A 15,163-nucleotide genomic window follows, 5' to 3' on the forward strand; every position below is an offset into this window, starting at 1 on the left:
CGGCCGCCACAGACCACGCTGAAAGGGCCACGCCAGCCAGCGGAACGAGCCAGGCACTGTCACTCACGGACATAATGGCTGCCATCGGGGAGTCAAGGATGTCTGTCGAAACGAAAATAGATGGCCTATCCTCAGAGGTCTCCTTCCTCCGCCAGGACTTGTGGACCTGACGTCTCGGGTGGGGGAAACGGAGCAGAGAATCTCTGATGCTGAAGACACGACCAAAAGAGTGGAGGAACGCCTAGGGCAGGTAGAGAAAAAAACATGCAAATCTCGAGGCCAGGGCCGATGAACGCGAAGGCCGTTCCCGGCGCAATAACCTCTGCATCCTTGGGCTCCCGTAACGGGAGGAGGGCCCGTCCATGGAACTCTTCCTAGAAGACTGCCAAGTGGACATAATGGCCCCCCAAAAGCTCTTGAAATTCTTCTCTATTGAAAGGGCACACAGAGTCCCGACGGGCAGGCCAGCACCCGGAACACCCCCAACAACGGTGATAGCCAAGCTCATGAATTACCGAGACCGGGACACAATCCTTCAGATGGCACGATCAAAAGGCCCAATTACGTACAACGGGAATAGGATAGGTTTTTTTCCCTGACTATAGGCGTGAGGTCCAAAAAGCCCACCAATCCTACGACTCCATTAAACGGAAACTAGCGGCACTGAACATCAAATATGCGCTTTTCTTCCCGGCCACTCTCAAGCTGTACTACAACAACACAGTCCACATATTCCAGAACCCTAAAGAAGCATGGGACTGGCTTGAGACCCACGTTCCATCCTCCCCAAGATCCAGAGATCACACACCGAGAAAGGAGAATGGCCACACCACCCCGACTCGGGGACAGACACCAATCCCAAGCATTGACAGCACAGAGGATAACTCGCCTGGCGGGAATGCAAAGACCAATGAACCATAGGGGCATCGGAGGATCCTCACTGCTTCGCACCACTCTGCGGGACGACACACAGGATCTCCTCCCCTGCTCCCCCCCTTTCTGTGACACTTGCAACTAAACGGACAGCCCGGAGCGGGTAAGCAGAGCAGCGACCCAAACCCCTGGGGATATCCCCGAACAAGTTTGCACTGTTGATGGTTGCAGGTTTGGGCGACAGGTGCTTCCGGTTGGGGGGGGGGAAGAACAGGGTGGGGGGAGTTCAGGGGTGTTGGCTATCAAGCATCACGGAAACCAGATGCCAAGATATCGGTTGTTATGGGCACCAGTTGCGCCGGAACGAGGGATCCGGCGTTCCGGATACCCGAGGATGTTTTAGTTTATGAAGTGCAGCTACTTGAGAGAAACGGGTTGGGCATTAACGGGATGGTGGGGGGCGGTGGGGGGACACATGGTCCACACGATCCTCCTTGAAGGCCGACGGCAATCAACACATTAACGGACCACAAATGGGTCAGTTGTCCCTGCTGACCTGGAATCTGAATGGCCTGGGCTCAAGCATCAAACGGAAATTAATACTGCAGTATCTTAATAGACACTCCCCGGATGTGGCCTTCCACACAAAGACCTATTTGGCAGGGACGAAATGCAGGTTTTTTAAGAAATCCAACTACCCGCAGTTATACCAGGCGGGGTTCTCAACGGGCGCCAGGGGGACAATGGTCCATAAGCGCATCCTCTTTCAGGTAAAATAGGTACGAACCGACCCTGGCAGCCGATACATAGCCGTGTTGGGTGACTAATGGGGAGGGAGGTGGGGCCTCAGTGGGGCCTCATCGCAGCATACGCACCCCCTGCACTCACAAGGGATCTCCTTCATGACCTGCAACTGATACTACGGGAAGAGAGGGCGGATGCATGGGCTCTGGGAGGGGACTTCAATGATGTAATGGAGGTCACCAGGGACTGGTCAGGCAAGGGGGTTACAACTCGGGAGGGCCCGACTGCCCTTTACAGATTCATGGACTCCACTGGGCTATTAGACACTTGGAGGCCTCTACACGCGAACGAGTTGGGGTTTTCATTCTACTCCCACACGCACAAAACAATGTCCAGAATCGACTACATCCTTATCCCCCAGAACGCATTCCACCGACTCATATCCATGACCATACTGGCCAGGGGGATCTCAGACCACTCTCCCCTACTAGTGACCCTGAAGAACAATCACCAGAAACCAGACACCACCTGGAGCCTGAATGCTTACCACTTGGGGCTCCCCGAGATAGCGGAAGGGCTGATAAACAAATTCAACTAATATTTTGAGCTTAACGAGGGTTCCGTTGACTGCCCAATCACGATCTGGGAAGCTTATGAATCAGTTCTCCGGGGGGGGGAGACACTGCCCTGGTGACCGCCCATCGGCGGAACCACACCTGCGAACTCACGGAGGCCGAGGGACTGGTCTCCGAACGGGAGTCCCAATTTTTGGAACGGGGCACTACAGCCTCACAAGAGGCCTTGGAAACAGCACAAGTGACCCTAATCAATCTAGCCCTAGAAATCACTTGGATCGCCCAATGGTCGAACCGGAGCCAGATCTATGAACACGGGGATATGGCGGGGAAAACGCTAGCCTGGCTGGAAAGGCGGGAACAATGTCAGGGGCATGGTCAATCAATTCAAACATCAAATGGGGAGCTATTGACGGAGGATTCCGATATAGCGGACGCCTTTGCCAACTATTACAAGCAACTTTATTCCCCCACGGACCGGGGCCCCGGGACCCGCCACTCTAACTTCCTCGATACGATTGAACTCACATGCCTCTCCATGCAACAGAGGGAAACACTCGACCTCGAACTGTCGGAGGACAAATTACAATCCGCGCTCACACAACTCCAGATTGGGAAAACCCCGGGACCTAACAGCTTCCCACACATATGCACCGAATGTTCCTACGGAGCAGAGAGCTGGGTGCCCTTCCCCCAGACCTCCGAGAGACCTGTATCGTGGTACTGCCCAAGCCGGGATGACCCCCACAGCAATGTGCCTCATACAGGCCCATCTCACTGATAAATGGGGAGGCCAAAATCCTAGCCTGAGCCCTAGCCAACAGACTACTGGGAGCGATTGAGTCCCTGGTCCACCCAGACCAGTGCGGATTCATGCCTAATAAGTACACACGCATGGACCTAGCCCCAGAGATACCCGAACCGCTAGCCTTACAAGCGGTCGACTTTGAGAAGGCATTTGACTCTGTGGGGTGGGAGGCTCTGTGGGACACCTTAGACCGCATGAATTTCGGATAGGGCTTCATCTCCTGGACCAAGCTCCTATTCAAATCCACCATTGCAAAAGTCAGGGTGAATGGCAGACAATCTAAATCATTCCCGCTGAGGCGCAGGACCAGGCAGGGATGCCCCTTTTCTCCCCTGTTGTTCCTCCTCGCAATAGAACCACTTGCGATCAGGCTTTGCACGGACGGCGGGTGGTCGGGATTCGTCTGGCCTGGGGGAGGGGAAGACAGGGTCTCGTTGTGCGCCGACGACCTCCTCATTTACCTTAGCAGGCCGGCGGCCTCTTGTCCTGTGGTGTCCCGAATCCTCACGGACTACCAATGGTTTTCTGGCCTGAGGGTGAATACCCAGAAAACAGTATCCTTCCCAATTCAGGGGGGAGCAGGCACGATCCCGGACCCCTGTCCATACCCAGTTTCCATCCGCAGCTTCCTGTACCTGGGCATACAAATTGGCGCCTCGCTAGAGGAGTTCCTCCAACTGAACTTACAGGCTCGCCACAGACATTTCCCATTGGCAATCCCTACCACTCTCCCTAATGGGCAGGGCTGCATTATTCAAGATGATGGCACTCGCGAGACTACTATAAGTTTTACAGAACGCCCCACTACCCATCCCCCCCCGGAATCTTCACATCAATAGACCAACACATACGGACCCTGCTATGGGTGGGGGGGGGGAAACAAACCAGAATTGCTCTTACGACACTACAGCGCTAAATTTGGGAGGGTGGGATAGGACTGCCATGCATCCGCACATACTACCTAGCAGTGCAGACGGGAGTGGTAAATGACTGGATACACAGGCATAGTGCGCTACCCCACATCCGTATGGAACTGTCCAACATGCACCCACTTTCCCCCCTGCAAGTGCTGTACGCCCCCCCGGACGAAATGGCCAAAAGTCCACGCATGTCAATCCACATCCGCCGCACATGGGAAGAAGCACACAAACTTGTCAGCTGGGGTTCCAGGCCCACACTGGCCCAACCTCTCTGGTATAATGCATATCTCCCTGAAATCCAAAAAATGGGGCCTCTCAGGAACTGGGAAAGGCTTGGGATTCTCACACTGGAACAGGTGATTCAAGGGGGGCGCATGATTGAGTTTGACACGCTCAAGGAGCACTTTGACCTGGGCCCTGGCGACCGCTTCAGACACACGCAACTCGTTCACGCTGTGAACGCACAGTTTCTGGACCTGGGGGAGATCCCGCCGTGCTCCCCCCTGGAAACCAATATCGTTGTGGAACGCATCTCCTCAAAGGTTACCTCCACGCTATATCAAGCCCTTAACTCCTTCGGCACCAAAGAACTCACTACACTGAAGGAGAAATGGGAAAGAGACATGGACAAGATGGAGCAGGAGGAATGGGTGGAAGTTCTGATGTTCCCTCGCGAGATAGGCATTGATGCGAAATTACGCCTGATCCAGCTTAGAATACTGCACAGATCCTATTACTCCTGCACCGTGCTGGCTAGATGGAGTGGGGTGGGCGCGGAAGTCTGCCTTCGATGTAAGCGCGAAAGGGGCACCTTCTTCCATACAATTTGGGAATGCTCAGTGGTACAGACTTTCTGGGTAAAATGCACACGCACAATCTCCGCAATGGTGGTATCCCAAATACCAATGGACCCAAAGCTGATACTGCTTGGGATATGGGGAGAAACGGACCTCACTAAGCATGAGAAACTGTTAACGGCTGTGGCACTGGGGGCATGTAAGAGTCTGATCGGCTAACTCGATGGTCGAATGAGGTCACCAGGTGCGCCTCCTTGGAGCGATGAATCTACACGGCAAGAGGCTGCCCACGCATGTTCCAAAAGGTCTGGGGGAGATGGATGGAAGATCAATGAGTTCCACCCCCCCTTTCTTCCCACCACCCCCCTTTTTTTTCTCCATCCTCCTCCCCTTCCCCCACGCCGCCCACACTCAAGGCGGTATATGACGCAATACAACTGTATACACTACGGATTTAACCGTCTTCTGCCTAATTTCCATGCACTTGTTAAAACCAATAAAATGTTTTATAAAAAAAAAACAAGGAGGCAGGCTTGCTCTGAGTGGCTGCCACCAATGCGTATTTTTTCGCAGAAGACCCAGAGGAGGGCACCGAAGTGTGTACCTTCTTCCTGCTTCGAGATGGTACCTTGTGCGACCTGGACTACTTACCAGAGGTGGTACAATGTGCTGGTCTACCTTGCCTGAGTGATGCATGACTGCTGTCCTCCATGAACACATTCTTCAAGCCTCATCGGGCGTAGGCCTTGAATAGACTGTTTCTCCTGGACTCAGCAATGCTGGTTATAGGCCTCAGTGCCAGAAACGAGAATCTGCTCACAGGAAGCTGGCCACCGAGCCGGAATGAAACTCCAGATGTTGTTAAAGTTTAGGATCCTCGAGATGCTGTCCGTAATGAAGACATTTCTAGAAAGGTTTTACAAATCAGCGAGTAAATATGAGAGATTTACCCGAGGACTCCCACCACGAAACGTGCAGTAAAAAAATCTGAAGATAGCCTCCAGCGGTTGAGCTAAGGGAGTCCTTTCCATTGGCTGTGGGCAGTATGACCCAAAAAATAACTATACTAGAGTACTAAACTGACTGAAGTTTTCAGTTTAAAAATAAACTGCTCAATGTTACCGAGGATTTCCAGCCTGATGGGGAATATTCACAGCATGTGAATCCATGAAAGATCCAATGATGGAGAAAATAAAGTTACTTTGATTAAAAAAACTGAATATGATTCTTAATAAGTTAGAAGTAGAAAGGTCCAGGAACTAGGCAGGATCAATTTGCCAACCACAGAAGATTGTTTCTAGTGGCTGCAGAAATCTGTACACTCTTCTCATGTAGAATGGGAGTGTTAAGGCACTAATAACTAGATTATAAATGTAATGAAGATTATATTTCCTCTTTGCGAAAATTACTTTTACTTGGGTCTTTTTCTAGCGCTATTTTACAGCAAACTCAAATAGCCGGGAATTTCTCACCTGTGCAATTATGCCCCCCCATCCTCCCAGAAACACAGAGGCAATAGATACCACACACAGCTTTCCTTAAGCACAGAAAAGCAAAGCATTGCAGGTTTGAAGGTACACACCCTGGACTTTAAGAGTTTACATTTCTGCAGTTCGAATTACCTTCTCCCCAAAACAGTGGCATAAAGGATGATTATACTGAGAGTTAACTGTTTCAGATTTGTGCCCAGATCAAGGGGAAGGACACTCTAGGTGAAGATTTAACAGTATAATTTATGGGGAGAGGTTACTCAAAGTTAACTTTTAATCTTTCACGTCTTTAAATCCCATCTAAAATCGTGTGATGAAGCCTGACTGTGCGAGAGTTAGCATTGCTCTTTTTGGGACGTTTCTCCCAGAGTTTGGGTACAATAACTGCAATCCCGTTGTCACAAAATTCAATGGCATACCATCGGATTTTGTGTTCCTTCAATGACTGGCAAGATGATGCGGCTTTCGATGTAATAATCCGCAGTTGTGTTTTTCATGGTAAACAACTGGTGGACACATTTTGCATTTGCCTCTTTCACAATGTTGAAACTCCCAGGCCTTTGCATTGTGACATGTGATGAGAACTATTTCCCCTGCATGGACCATAAATATGGAATAACAATCACATTGCATGCTAAATTAGGGAGAGAACAGGGCTAAATTAACTGAAATAAATGTGAAGTGATAAGACATTTAGTTTACAATACTGAATTCCTGATTCCGAAAGAATCTGTTTGTTAGTCAGGCACATAATTACTAAGGGTATTTACTTTGCATCAAAGGTTTATTTTATATAATGAGCTGGGGAGAACAGACAAAACATAACCAGCTACCTCTGAAATGACTTCACAGTCACCATCACCTCCAAGTAATGGGAGTTCTTCATAGGCCATGGTGTCATACTATTGCAGCCATCAAGCAACAACGGACATCAAAGGTGTCTCATGGCGACCCTAGCCTCTACCAGCAAAGTAAAAATTAAAACTTGCCCAAAAGGACTACGTGTTAACCCCATCCAGCTTCCATGCTCATCCCAGTAACTTCTGCCAAAACTGCAACCTCCCTGTAACACCTTGGTTACATACCATATGCCGTATCAGTGGAGTAACTTTGCTGAAAATGTTGGGGGGGACATGACATCTGAGGAAAGGGTGCCCCAGTCAAATGATTGGGGACAGAATGGTGTGCCATGAAAGTTGGGGGGGACAAACACCTCTTTCCCCCCCTAAAAATACACCCATGTGCTGTATTTACAGCACTGTCCTGCTTTCCAGGTAGGTTAGCGCTATACAAATGCAACTCATATGAGTATCTAGTAATCCTTGTGAAGGCACTGCAGAACCTGCATCCCATTAGCTTTAACATATCCCTAATGGAAGCAACAACTGGAGGTGATGACCTCTTTCTTATATTTTAATGCTGATTCAAAATCACCAACAACTGGAGGTGATGACCTCTTTCTTATATTTTAATGCTGATTCCAAATCACCGATCTAACACTAGTGGAAAGATGAAAAGCTAAATCACCACCAGTGGCCGTGTGTCATGCAGGCTTTTAAGAAGAGATCCAATGCCACCTTTGTACTTTCTTCACTTGCTGTCTATTTTCCCAATTTGAAAACACCACCCATCCTGTGAGGCTACTCAGACCTTGAGATACACCTGCTCTCAATCGTCTATGTATGTGTGCCTATCCCCATCATCAAAGACTACAGGAACGTTCCTGATTACAATTATACTCACACTTTAGTCACCCAGATCTCAAAGACCATAGCGATGTGTGAAAATGCAACAATCTCTCTTATTACGACAAGCACATAGAGAGAAAGGCCCTTGAAGCTGGGCAGATGAGCTCTCGCAGTAGGAAGTAGCCATTGAAGAGCAGATACACACAGATTGGCGGCTTAGACACAAGCGAGCGAGTTTCAGAGCAAGAAGGGAATGACGTTAACAGAGTCAAGCCTGCTGGGATGTGAAAGTTCCAGGACAAGCTACGGGAACTGAACATCTAGTTATGATGTGGGCCGTGCAAACAATTACCTCACAAATTGCAGTGTTTAGAGCAGTGGTGGAGATTATGTTGCCCTCCGTACACAAACATGAAAGTGGTGGAGATTATGTTGTCCTCCGTACACAAACATGAACAAATCTATTTAAACAACTAGTGGGAAGTATCACAAGACATGCCCAAATGGTCCAAGAGGTTAGAAAATGCTGCAGATGGTTCAGATCAGTCAAATGACTTTACTACAGAGTAGGTCATGCATGTTCTTCTTTTACTCAGAAGTATGTTTCTACCCTTACTGCATCACACAAAATAAGCAAATGTGTAGCCCAAGTCTATATTGCCCTGCAACATTCTAACTAAACTCTGATCAGTGTTCTATCCCTAGTCAGCGCTGGGGATCCGCTTATCTAGGGTTAGGGTAAAGTAGAGAGAAACCTGCCCTAATTTAAATACTAATCACCAACCATGTCTTTCATACCAGGCAAAGTTTTCTTTAAAACCGTGTGTAATTGGCTTTGCAAATGAAATTCTTCAGCTTTAATGTTTTTCTTTGCTCTGCGCCTTCACACTTCTAAAATGATGCAGAGCTGATGGTAAAATCGTCTGGTCGAATTCTTAAAATGATCACCGTTATTTAATTGTGATCATAGCAATGCACCTAATATCTCCCTCTATTGAGGATATAGTGTGTATTGTTCAGGAAACACTTGCTACCCTACTGGGCGGCAAGAATGTGCAACTCAAGTTGCAGCCTATGAAAAGCCAAATCACTGCCCCGCGTAGAGGAAACCTTTTGAAACATAAGGGTTGGGCGTTTATGTGTGCAGAGATACGATCTTCTTTGCCTGACAGCAGGGCAATAGATGCTGTGGCCCTGAAGAAAGTGGGTAATTCATTTTAAAACCCCTGAAACCAGTAGGCCAACAGTGTCCCCCAAACAAGAAGTCTGGGTCATTTTATCTCGGAAAGAAAGTATTGGCTCTTCCGTGGTTTTTTTTGCACATTCTTGCCGGCATGTAGGGTAGCAAGTGTTTCGTGAACAATACACACTATATCCACAATAGAGGGAGATATTAGGTGCATTGCTATGATCACAATTAAATAAGGGTGATCATTTTTTTAAGAATTAGACCAGAGCAATTTACCATCAGCTCTGCATCATTTTAGAAGTGTGAAGGCGCAGAGCAAAGAAAAACATTAAAGCTGAAGAATTTCATTTGCAAAGCCAATTAAACACGGCTTTAAAGAAAACTTTACCTGGTATGAAAGACATGGTTGGTGATTAGTATATAGATTAGGGCAAGTTTCTCTCTACTTTACCCTAACCCTAGATAAGCGGATCCCCAGCGCTGACTAGGGATAGAACACTGATCAGAGTTTAGTTAGAATGTTGCAGGGCAATATAGACTTGGGCTACACATTTGGTAAAACATGTTTATAAATAACCTACTAATTGTTAACCTTGGATACTTATTTTGTGTGATAACGATACAAGGGGAATCCATAGGTATATCCCCTGCTAGTCCAATACGGTTTTTCTTACCCTTACTGCATCCCATACTAGACTCCCAGCTGGATTTCATTATGGAAGGGAGCCTGGAGAGTTATACCCAATACACCCTACATCAGTGGTCTAAGTGTGCGATGCATGTTTCACTTTCCTTGTCTAGTTTTCATCCTTGGTTGCATCTCGAGGATGGTTTTACGCTCTAGCCTGCCCAGTGCCTATGTGCAACACCTTCACAATGCCTTTGGCAGAACACATTGCTGAAATTGCTCTTCAATGTTCTGTGCGGCATGATAACTTGAAGTTCACCTGGTCACCAGGAAGACTTGTTCTGCAATCTCAAATCCCAGAGTAAGCTCAATTACTCTCATTGCTCTACTTTTATATGCATTCACTTTACTGCGTGAGTATTTGGGGAGGATGCAATGAAGGCAATAGATCGAGGGCCACTGTATTCTTACATCAGTCCCATTGCCATCTTTGGCCGGAGAAGTGTTCTGTCCCTTGGGGTCCGTGGGGGAATGACTGGGCTGGACCACGTCAGGCAGGTTAGTGTAACCGTTACTGTCCGCGTGTAGGAGGCTGCGCTCCTCCTCTGGGGTCTGAGGAAGAAAATCAGAACAAAAGTCACTAAAGCGGAGTGCAGCTCACGTTTGTTCATACCCACAGAGTTTTCCAGACCCCCAGTGGTGATCCCCCTCATGTACTCCTCAGCTGAACTCGTTTGTCCCATCATGCCATCCAATATTGTGGTCTAGGAAACATTTCTGTAAAAAGGTCTCCTCTGAAACTTTGTGGGAGCATCCATTTTGTAAAGGAGAAATCCTCCAAGAGAGGGAAGAGGAATTGCTGGGACATTTGGGCGTCACCATAAATGATCAGATTGGACATCTAACATTGCTTGCTTTTCTATTGCCTTAAGAAAGAGAACACCTGGAAGCATGCAAGCGGCATCAAGCACACAAACAAAAAGTTAGCAATAACAGGCAACAGAGACAAAAACAAACACGTGACTGCCTCCCCATCCCCAATAGGAAAACTGGTAAGGATTCGATTCTGGGACAGAAATGTATGAACCGAGACTAACAGGAAAGGCTCACCCACGAATGGATGCTCCCACAGAGCACATCAAAGTTGACTATCACCCACTCTTTCCACAGATTGCCAGCATTTCTAAGTGTTTTATGTTCTTGCTCATGAAGGACTAATGCTTACCAACGTGGAACAATGGCTGCATAGGTTTAGCTAAGATTTCCATGAGTTCACTGGGAAAAAATAACTGACAGGCCCTCAGGCAAACATGCCTAAAAACCAAACTGTCCATTGGGGACTCCAAAGGTCTGCTTGGGACATCGGTCAGAAAATCCATGTGAATGCTGTTCAATCACGAAGTTACTAATATTTCAGCAAACTATGCAGAAGGCTTACAATTAAACACAGTTAAACAGCAGCCCGCTGGATTGAGTGCTTAGCAAGTTATAATAAATACATACTGTACGTAACCATGGTCACGACCTGAACACTGGGGTTCAGGTGCGTCTTATGGTAGTCTTAATTCCCACTTATACACAGTGCCACGAAGTGGAGGAAAAATAAAGTAACATCCTTGCACTCTATGCAGTTATTTTAACTGTACTTGGTTCGAATTTGCAAACTATTTTTATGCTGGCATGGCCTTTATAGACTGAAAAATGACCATGCTCCAATAAAATCGAACCCAAATTCTCCCATTTGTTCTGTGTGCCCTGGCATCATACTGGACTTTGCCCGTCACCTGCACATGGGCCCCATCCCACTGCATTATGCTAAACGCCTTATTATGCCTGGGAATTAAACACCCCTCAAGGCAATGCAGGACACAATACTAAATTGGAATCTCAGAATGGTTTTGTTTTTATTTATATTTGCTTTAGACAAACCTTTACAAAACACAACACCTTTAAATTACTTTCTTAAATTACACTTAAGTCTTGGTCTTAACAGTGCTTCATTTCTTTTGCCTTTTCCACTTATCTTGGCAGCCAAGTATTAAGTTAGGTGCCCCTTTAGTGGACCAAAATCAGTAGTCAAGCATCATTCAGGACCTTGGCCGGGCTATACATTTTCGAATTTGTTTTTAGGAGATGGAGAAGCCTTTGCTCAATGCTCGCCCACTCCTCAGTAATAGAGGAGAGAGTTACCCCCATTACAGAGAATGTGTCATGGAAAAGGGAAAAACATTCATTAGTTTCTTAAAGACATGTCAGTTGTGCTGTTTACGGTGCAACTCAAAGGCTATACCTAAGTCACCAATCCAAGTGAAAGAGCATCAACTCAATGAATCGCTTCCGAAGCAGATACTCACCCGTTGCGCTACCTTAGTCCCGTCTCCATAGGAGCTATCTGAGGTGGAGACCAACTCTTCCACGTCGTGTACCAGCATAGTACTCACACTGTCTGTGTCACCATCTTTGCAACTCCTAGGAAGAGAACAGGTGACCATAATAAAAAAGATTGATATGAGTGGGCACTGGTTTGAGGTTGTATTCCATTTGAGCTGAATCACTCTGATAACACTACAAACTGCAGATTGAATATCAGTCACTGAAGCATATAACAAACCCATATTCCGTACAGATTTCTAATGCGATATGTATCAGTTGAAAAAAAACAGTGCTGTTTGGTTCCCCAATATGAGACCTTTACACTTTCTCAAGTAGGCCACAGGTTTGTGAAGCTTGCACACTCAGTAAAAAAGACCTTGGGTGACTAAGCTAGAATCAAAAGAGCTGCGGGGCTCTGAAAGAGTTGGAATCACTTCAGCTCTGTTAGCAAGGCAGAAAGTCAGGCTTCAATAAATTGGAAACATTCATAGATTGCAGAAAAATAAAGGCGGTGTGTGGCCATCAAAGCAGAGACAGCATTAAAATAAATTCAATTACCAAGTTTAAAATGTGTGACTGAGATCAGGCCTATGTTGTAAATATTAAGTGTTACTCACTGGAGTGACCAACGTACTCCTAGTCCATAGAACCCTTTCCTTCATCCTGTATGGGCGTCCCTTGGTAGGGGCGGGAACGGAACCTTTTTCACCATCAAAATAACACTTTCCCTTTAAATGTATACACGAACCAGGGCGCAGCCCTGAGAGCATCTGCTCCCCTTACCCCGCCCACCGGCACGACAACGCAGTCTCCTTTGATGCGTTGCTGTATTAAACCTGCTCAAACTTGCTGCTCTTTTTTAGAGAGAACGATGGTGGGATGTATGGAGGAAAGGGGACTATGGACTAGGAGTACGTTAGTCACTCCATTGAGTAGCACTAAATTACTCCTCCATCCTGCATGGGCTACAACTGATACAACCACCCTGGGGAGGAGAACGTGACACTCTAGGCAAACAGATTAAGAAGGACAGCCTGGCCAAATGCTGTGTAAGCTCTGACACTGGTATCCAGACAGTAGTGCTTGCAGAAGGCCTATGGGTGGCCCATGTCACCACCCTGCTAATCACTTACCATGGTACACCAGTGCTGAAAGGCAACAGCCGCTGCTTTGGCCCTGATGGCGTGAGCATGCATGCCCCTTGATGATTCTTTGCGCTGAGCCTTGTATGCTTCTTGGATGGCTGCAGTCATCCACCTAGCTATTGAAGCTCGACGCTTGCTCTCCAGGCCTTAACATGCCAAATGTGACAAATAAGCGTCCATCTTGAGAAAGTCCTTGGTTCTGTCAAGATAGAATTTTAGTGTTCTTCTGACATCCAAACAGTGAAGTGCCTTCTCTGCGTCTTCCTTCGGTTTGGCAAGAAAGTGGTGAGCACAATTTCTTCGTTAATGTGGAAGGAGGAGACCACCTTTGGTAGGAACCTGGGGTGAGTGCAGAGAACGACCTTGTCCATTTGAAACAAAATGTCACCAGAGCCTGAATTTCACTGACTGTGCGAGCTGAAGTAAGCCGCACTTGTAGTGCTGCCTTGAGCGTGATCAAATTGATGCCCACTCTGGACATGGGCTTGAATGGTCCAATGGCCGCTAGGTATGTCCGGCAGGTGTTGACCTGGACTCCTGATATGGCTAGATACGGCGAAAAAGACAACACCTGGTCCAGTGTGCAAGATAGCGGGTCCACTCTTTTCCTTGGACCAGAAGCAGAACCTGATCAATTTGCTTTTGTACTGCTTTCAAGTAGCCTGGCTCCTTGGATGATTTCCAGGTTGTCCTGAGACAGCCGGAGATGTTGAAGAGTCACCTGCTCAAGTACCAGGCTGTTAGGGCTAGCCTCTCCAGGCAGGTGTGAAGGACCGCCCGCACTCCCTGCTGTACCAGGAGCGGGCCCATCCTAAACGGGAGAGGAACTTCTGGCTGGACGGACAGTTGTTGAAGGCCTGAGAACCATGGCCTGAGCGGCCACTGAGGCGTTATGAGAATGAGACACAGCTGCTGGGTCTTCCTGATCTTGCAAGCAACCTTGTGGACGAGAGGGGTAGGAGGAAATACATATGACCACATCCCATCCCTAGGAATCTGAACCGTGTTCCGAGGGATCCGCGCCCTCCTCCCCACCGGGATGCAAACTGCTGACAAGTCCGGTTGCTCTCTGTCGCAAACAGGTCTGTGATGGGGTGCCCCACCTGCTGAAAATGTCTTGAAAGATTTGCTCATTCAGTTGCCACCCGTAGTCGTCAGAGCCCAACCGACTGAGTGCGTCCACCTCCTGGTTCGATTACCCCGGCAGATGCACCACTGAGATCTAGATAACCTGTGCAATCACCCACTCCCAGCTGCTAAGGGCCAGCCTGCATAGGAGCAGGGATCTGGTACTCCCCTGCTTGTTGAGGTAGTACATGCAGGTAGAGTTGTCCGTCCAAATGCAAACTGCACAGCTCCTGATCAAAGGAAGGAATGCCTGGAGTGCGAGCCAAATGGCCATCATTTCCAGCCAGTTGATGTGATTTTGCTGGTGGGTCTGGGACCTCAGACCGTGCAAAGAATGTGCCTCACTAAACCCGTGGAGTGAGGAATCCGTAGTTACAGTATGACCCGCTGGAGGGGGCCTGAATGGTCTGCCGACCATGAGGTTCGCATCCTGCCCCTGCCAAGTGAGGTCCTGCTATAGGTGAGCGGGTATAGTGACCGGGGCTCCGACTGGTCCCAGGATGCAGAAAAATGTAGCTGCAGCCTCGTCATTCGCAGCCTCGTGTAAGGGATGGCCAGGAGGCATGCCGCTAGTACTCCTGGCAGGTGCTGGTACCACCAGGCCATAGTTACTGTTCTGCTGAGGAAGTGAGCAACGGAGGATTTGATCGCTGCCACCTTCGCTCTTGTGGGGAACACCTTCTGCTTCTGATTAATTGTAATGGGTATTTATAACACGCTTAATACCCAGAGGTTTCTAAGCGCAGACACAGGAATTGAACCTGTGCTGCTCAGCTTAGTCTTCCTTCCGAGACGAGCGCGTTGT

The 15,163-nt window shown here is 48.0% G+C and overlaps 1 protein-coding gene across 8 annotated transcripts in view; it reads right to left on the reverse strand.

The window, feature by feature from the left end:
- The window catches only part of MINK1 (misshapen like kinase 1), a 2,066,166-nt gene that overhangs the window by 215,982 nt on the left and 1,835,021 nt on the right, over positions 1-15,163 (reverse strand). For all 8 annotated transcript variants that reach the window (XM_069644001.1, XM_069644014.1, XM_069644008.1 and 5 more), the window contains 2 exons: positions 12,067-12,181; positions 10,184-10,324 (listed from right to left, as the gene is read on the reverse strand). In XM_069644001.1, coding sequence (XP_069500102.1) covers positions 10,184-10,324; positions 12,067-12,181 — 256 coding nt within the window. The remainder of the gene's footprint in view (positions 1-10,183; positions 10,325-12,066; positions 12,182-15,163) is intronic.

The sequence above is a fragment of the Ambystoma mexicanum genome, chromosome 1p (assembly GCF_040938575.1).
Source record: "Ambystoma mexicanum isolate Mex_15411 chromosome 1p, UKY_AmexF1_1, whole genome shotgun sequence".
Lineage (NCBI taxonomy): Eukaryota > Metazoa > Chordata > Amphibia > Caudata > Ambystomatidae > Ambystoma > Ambystoma mexicanum.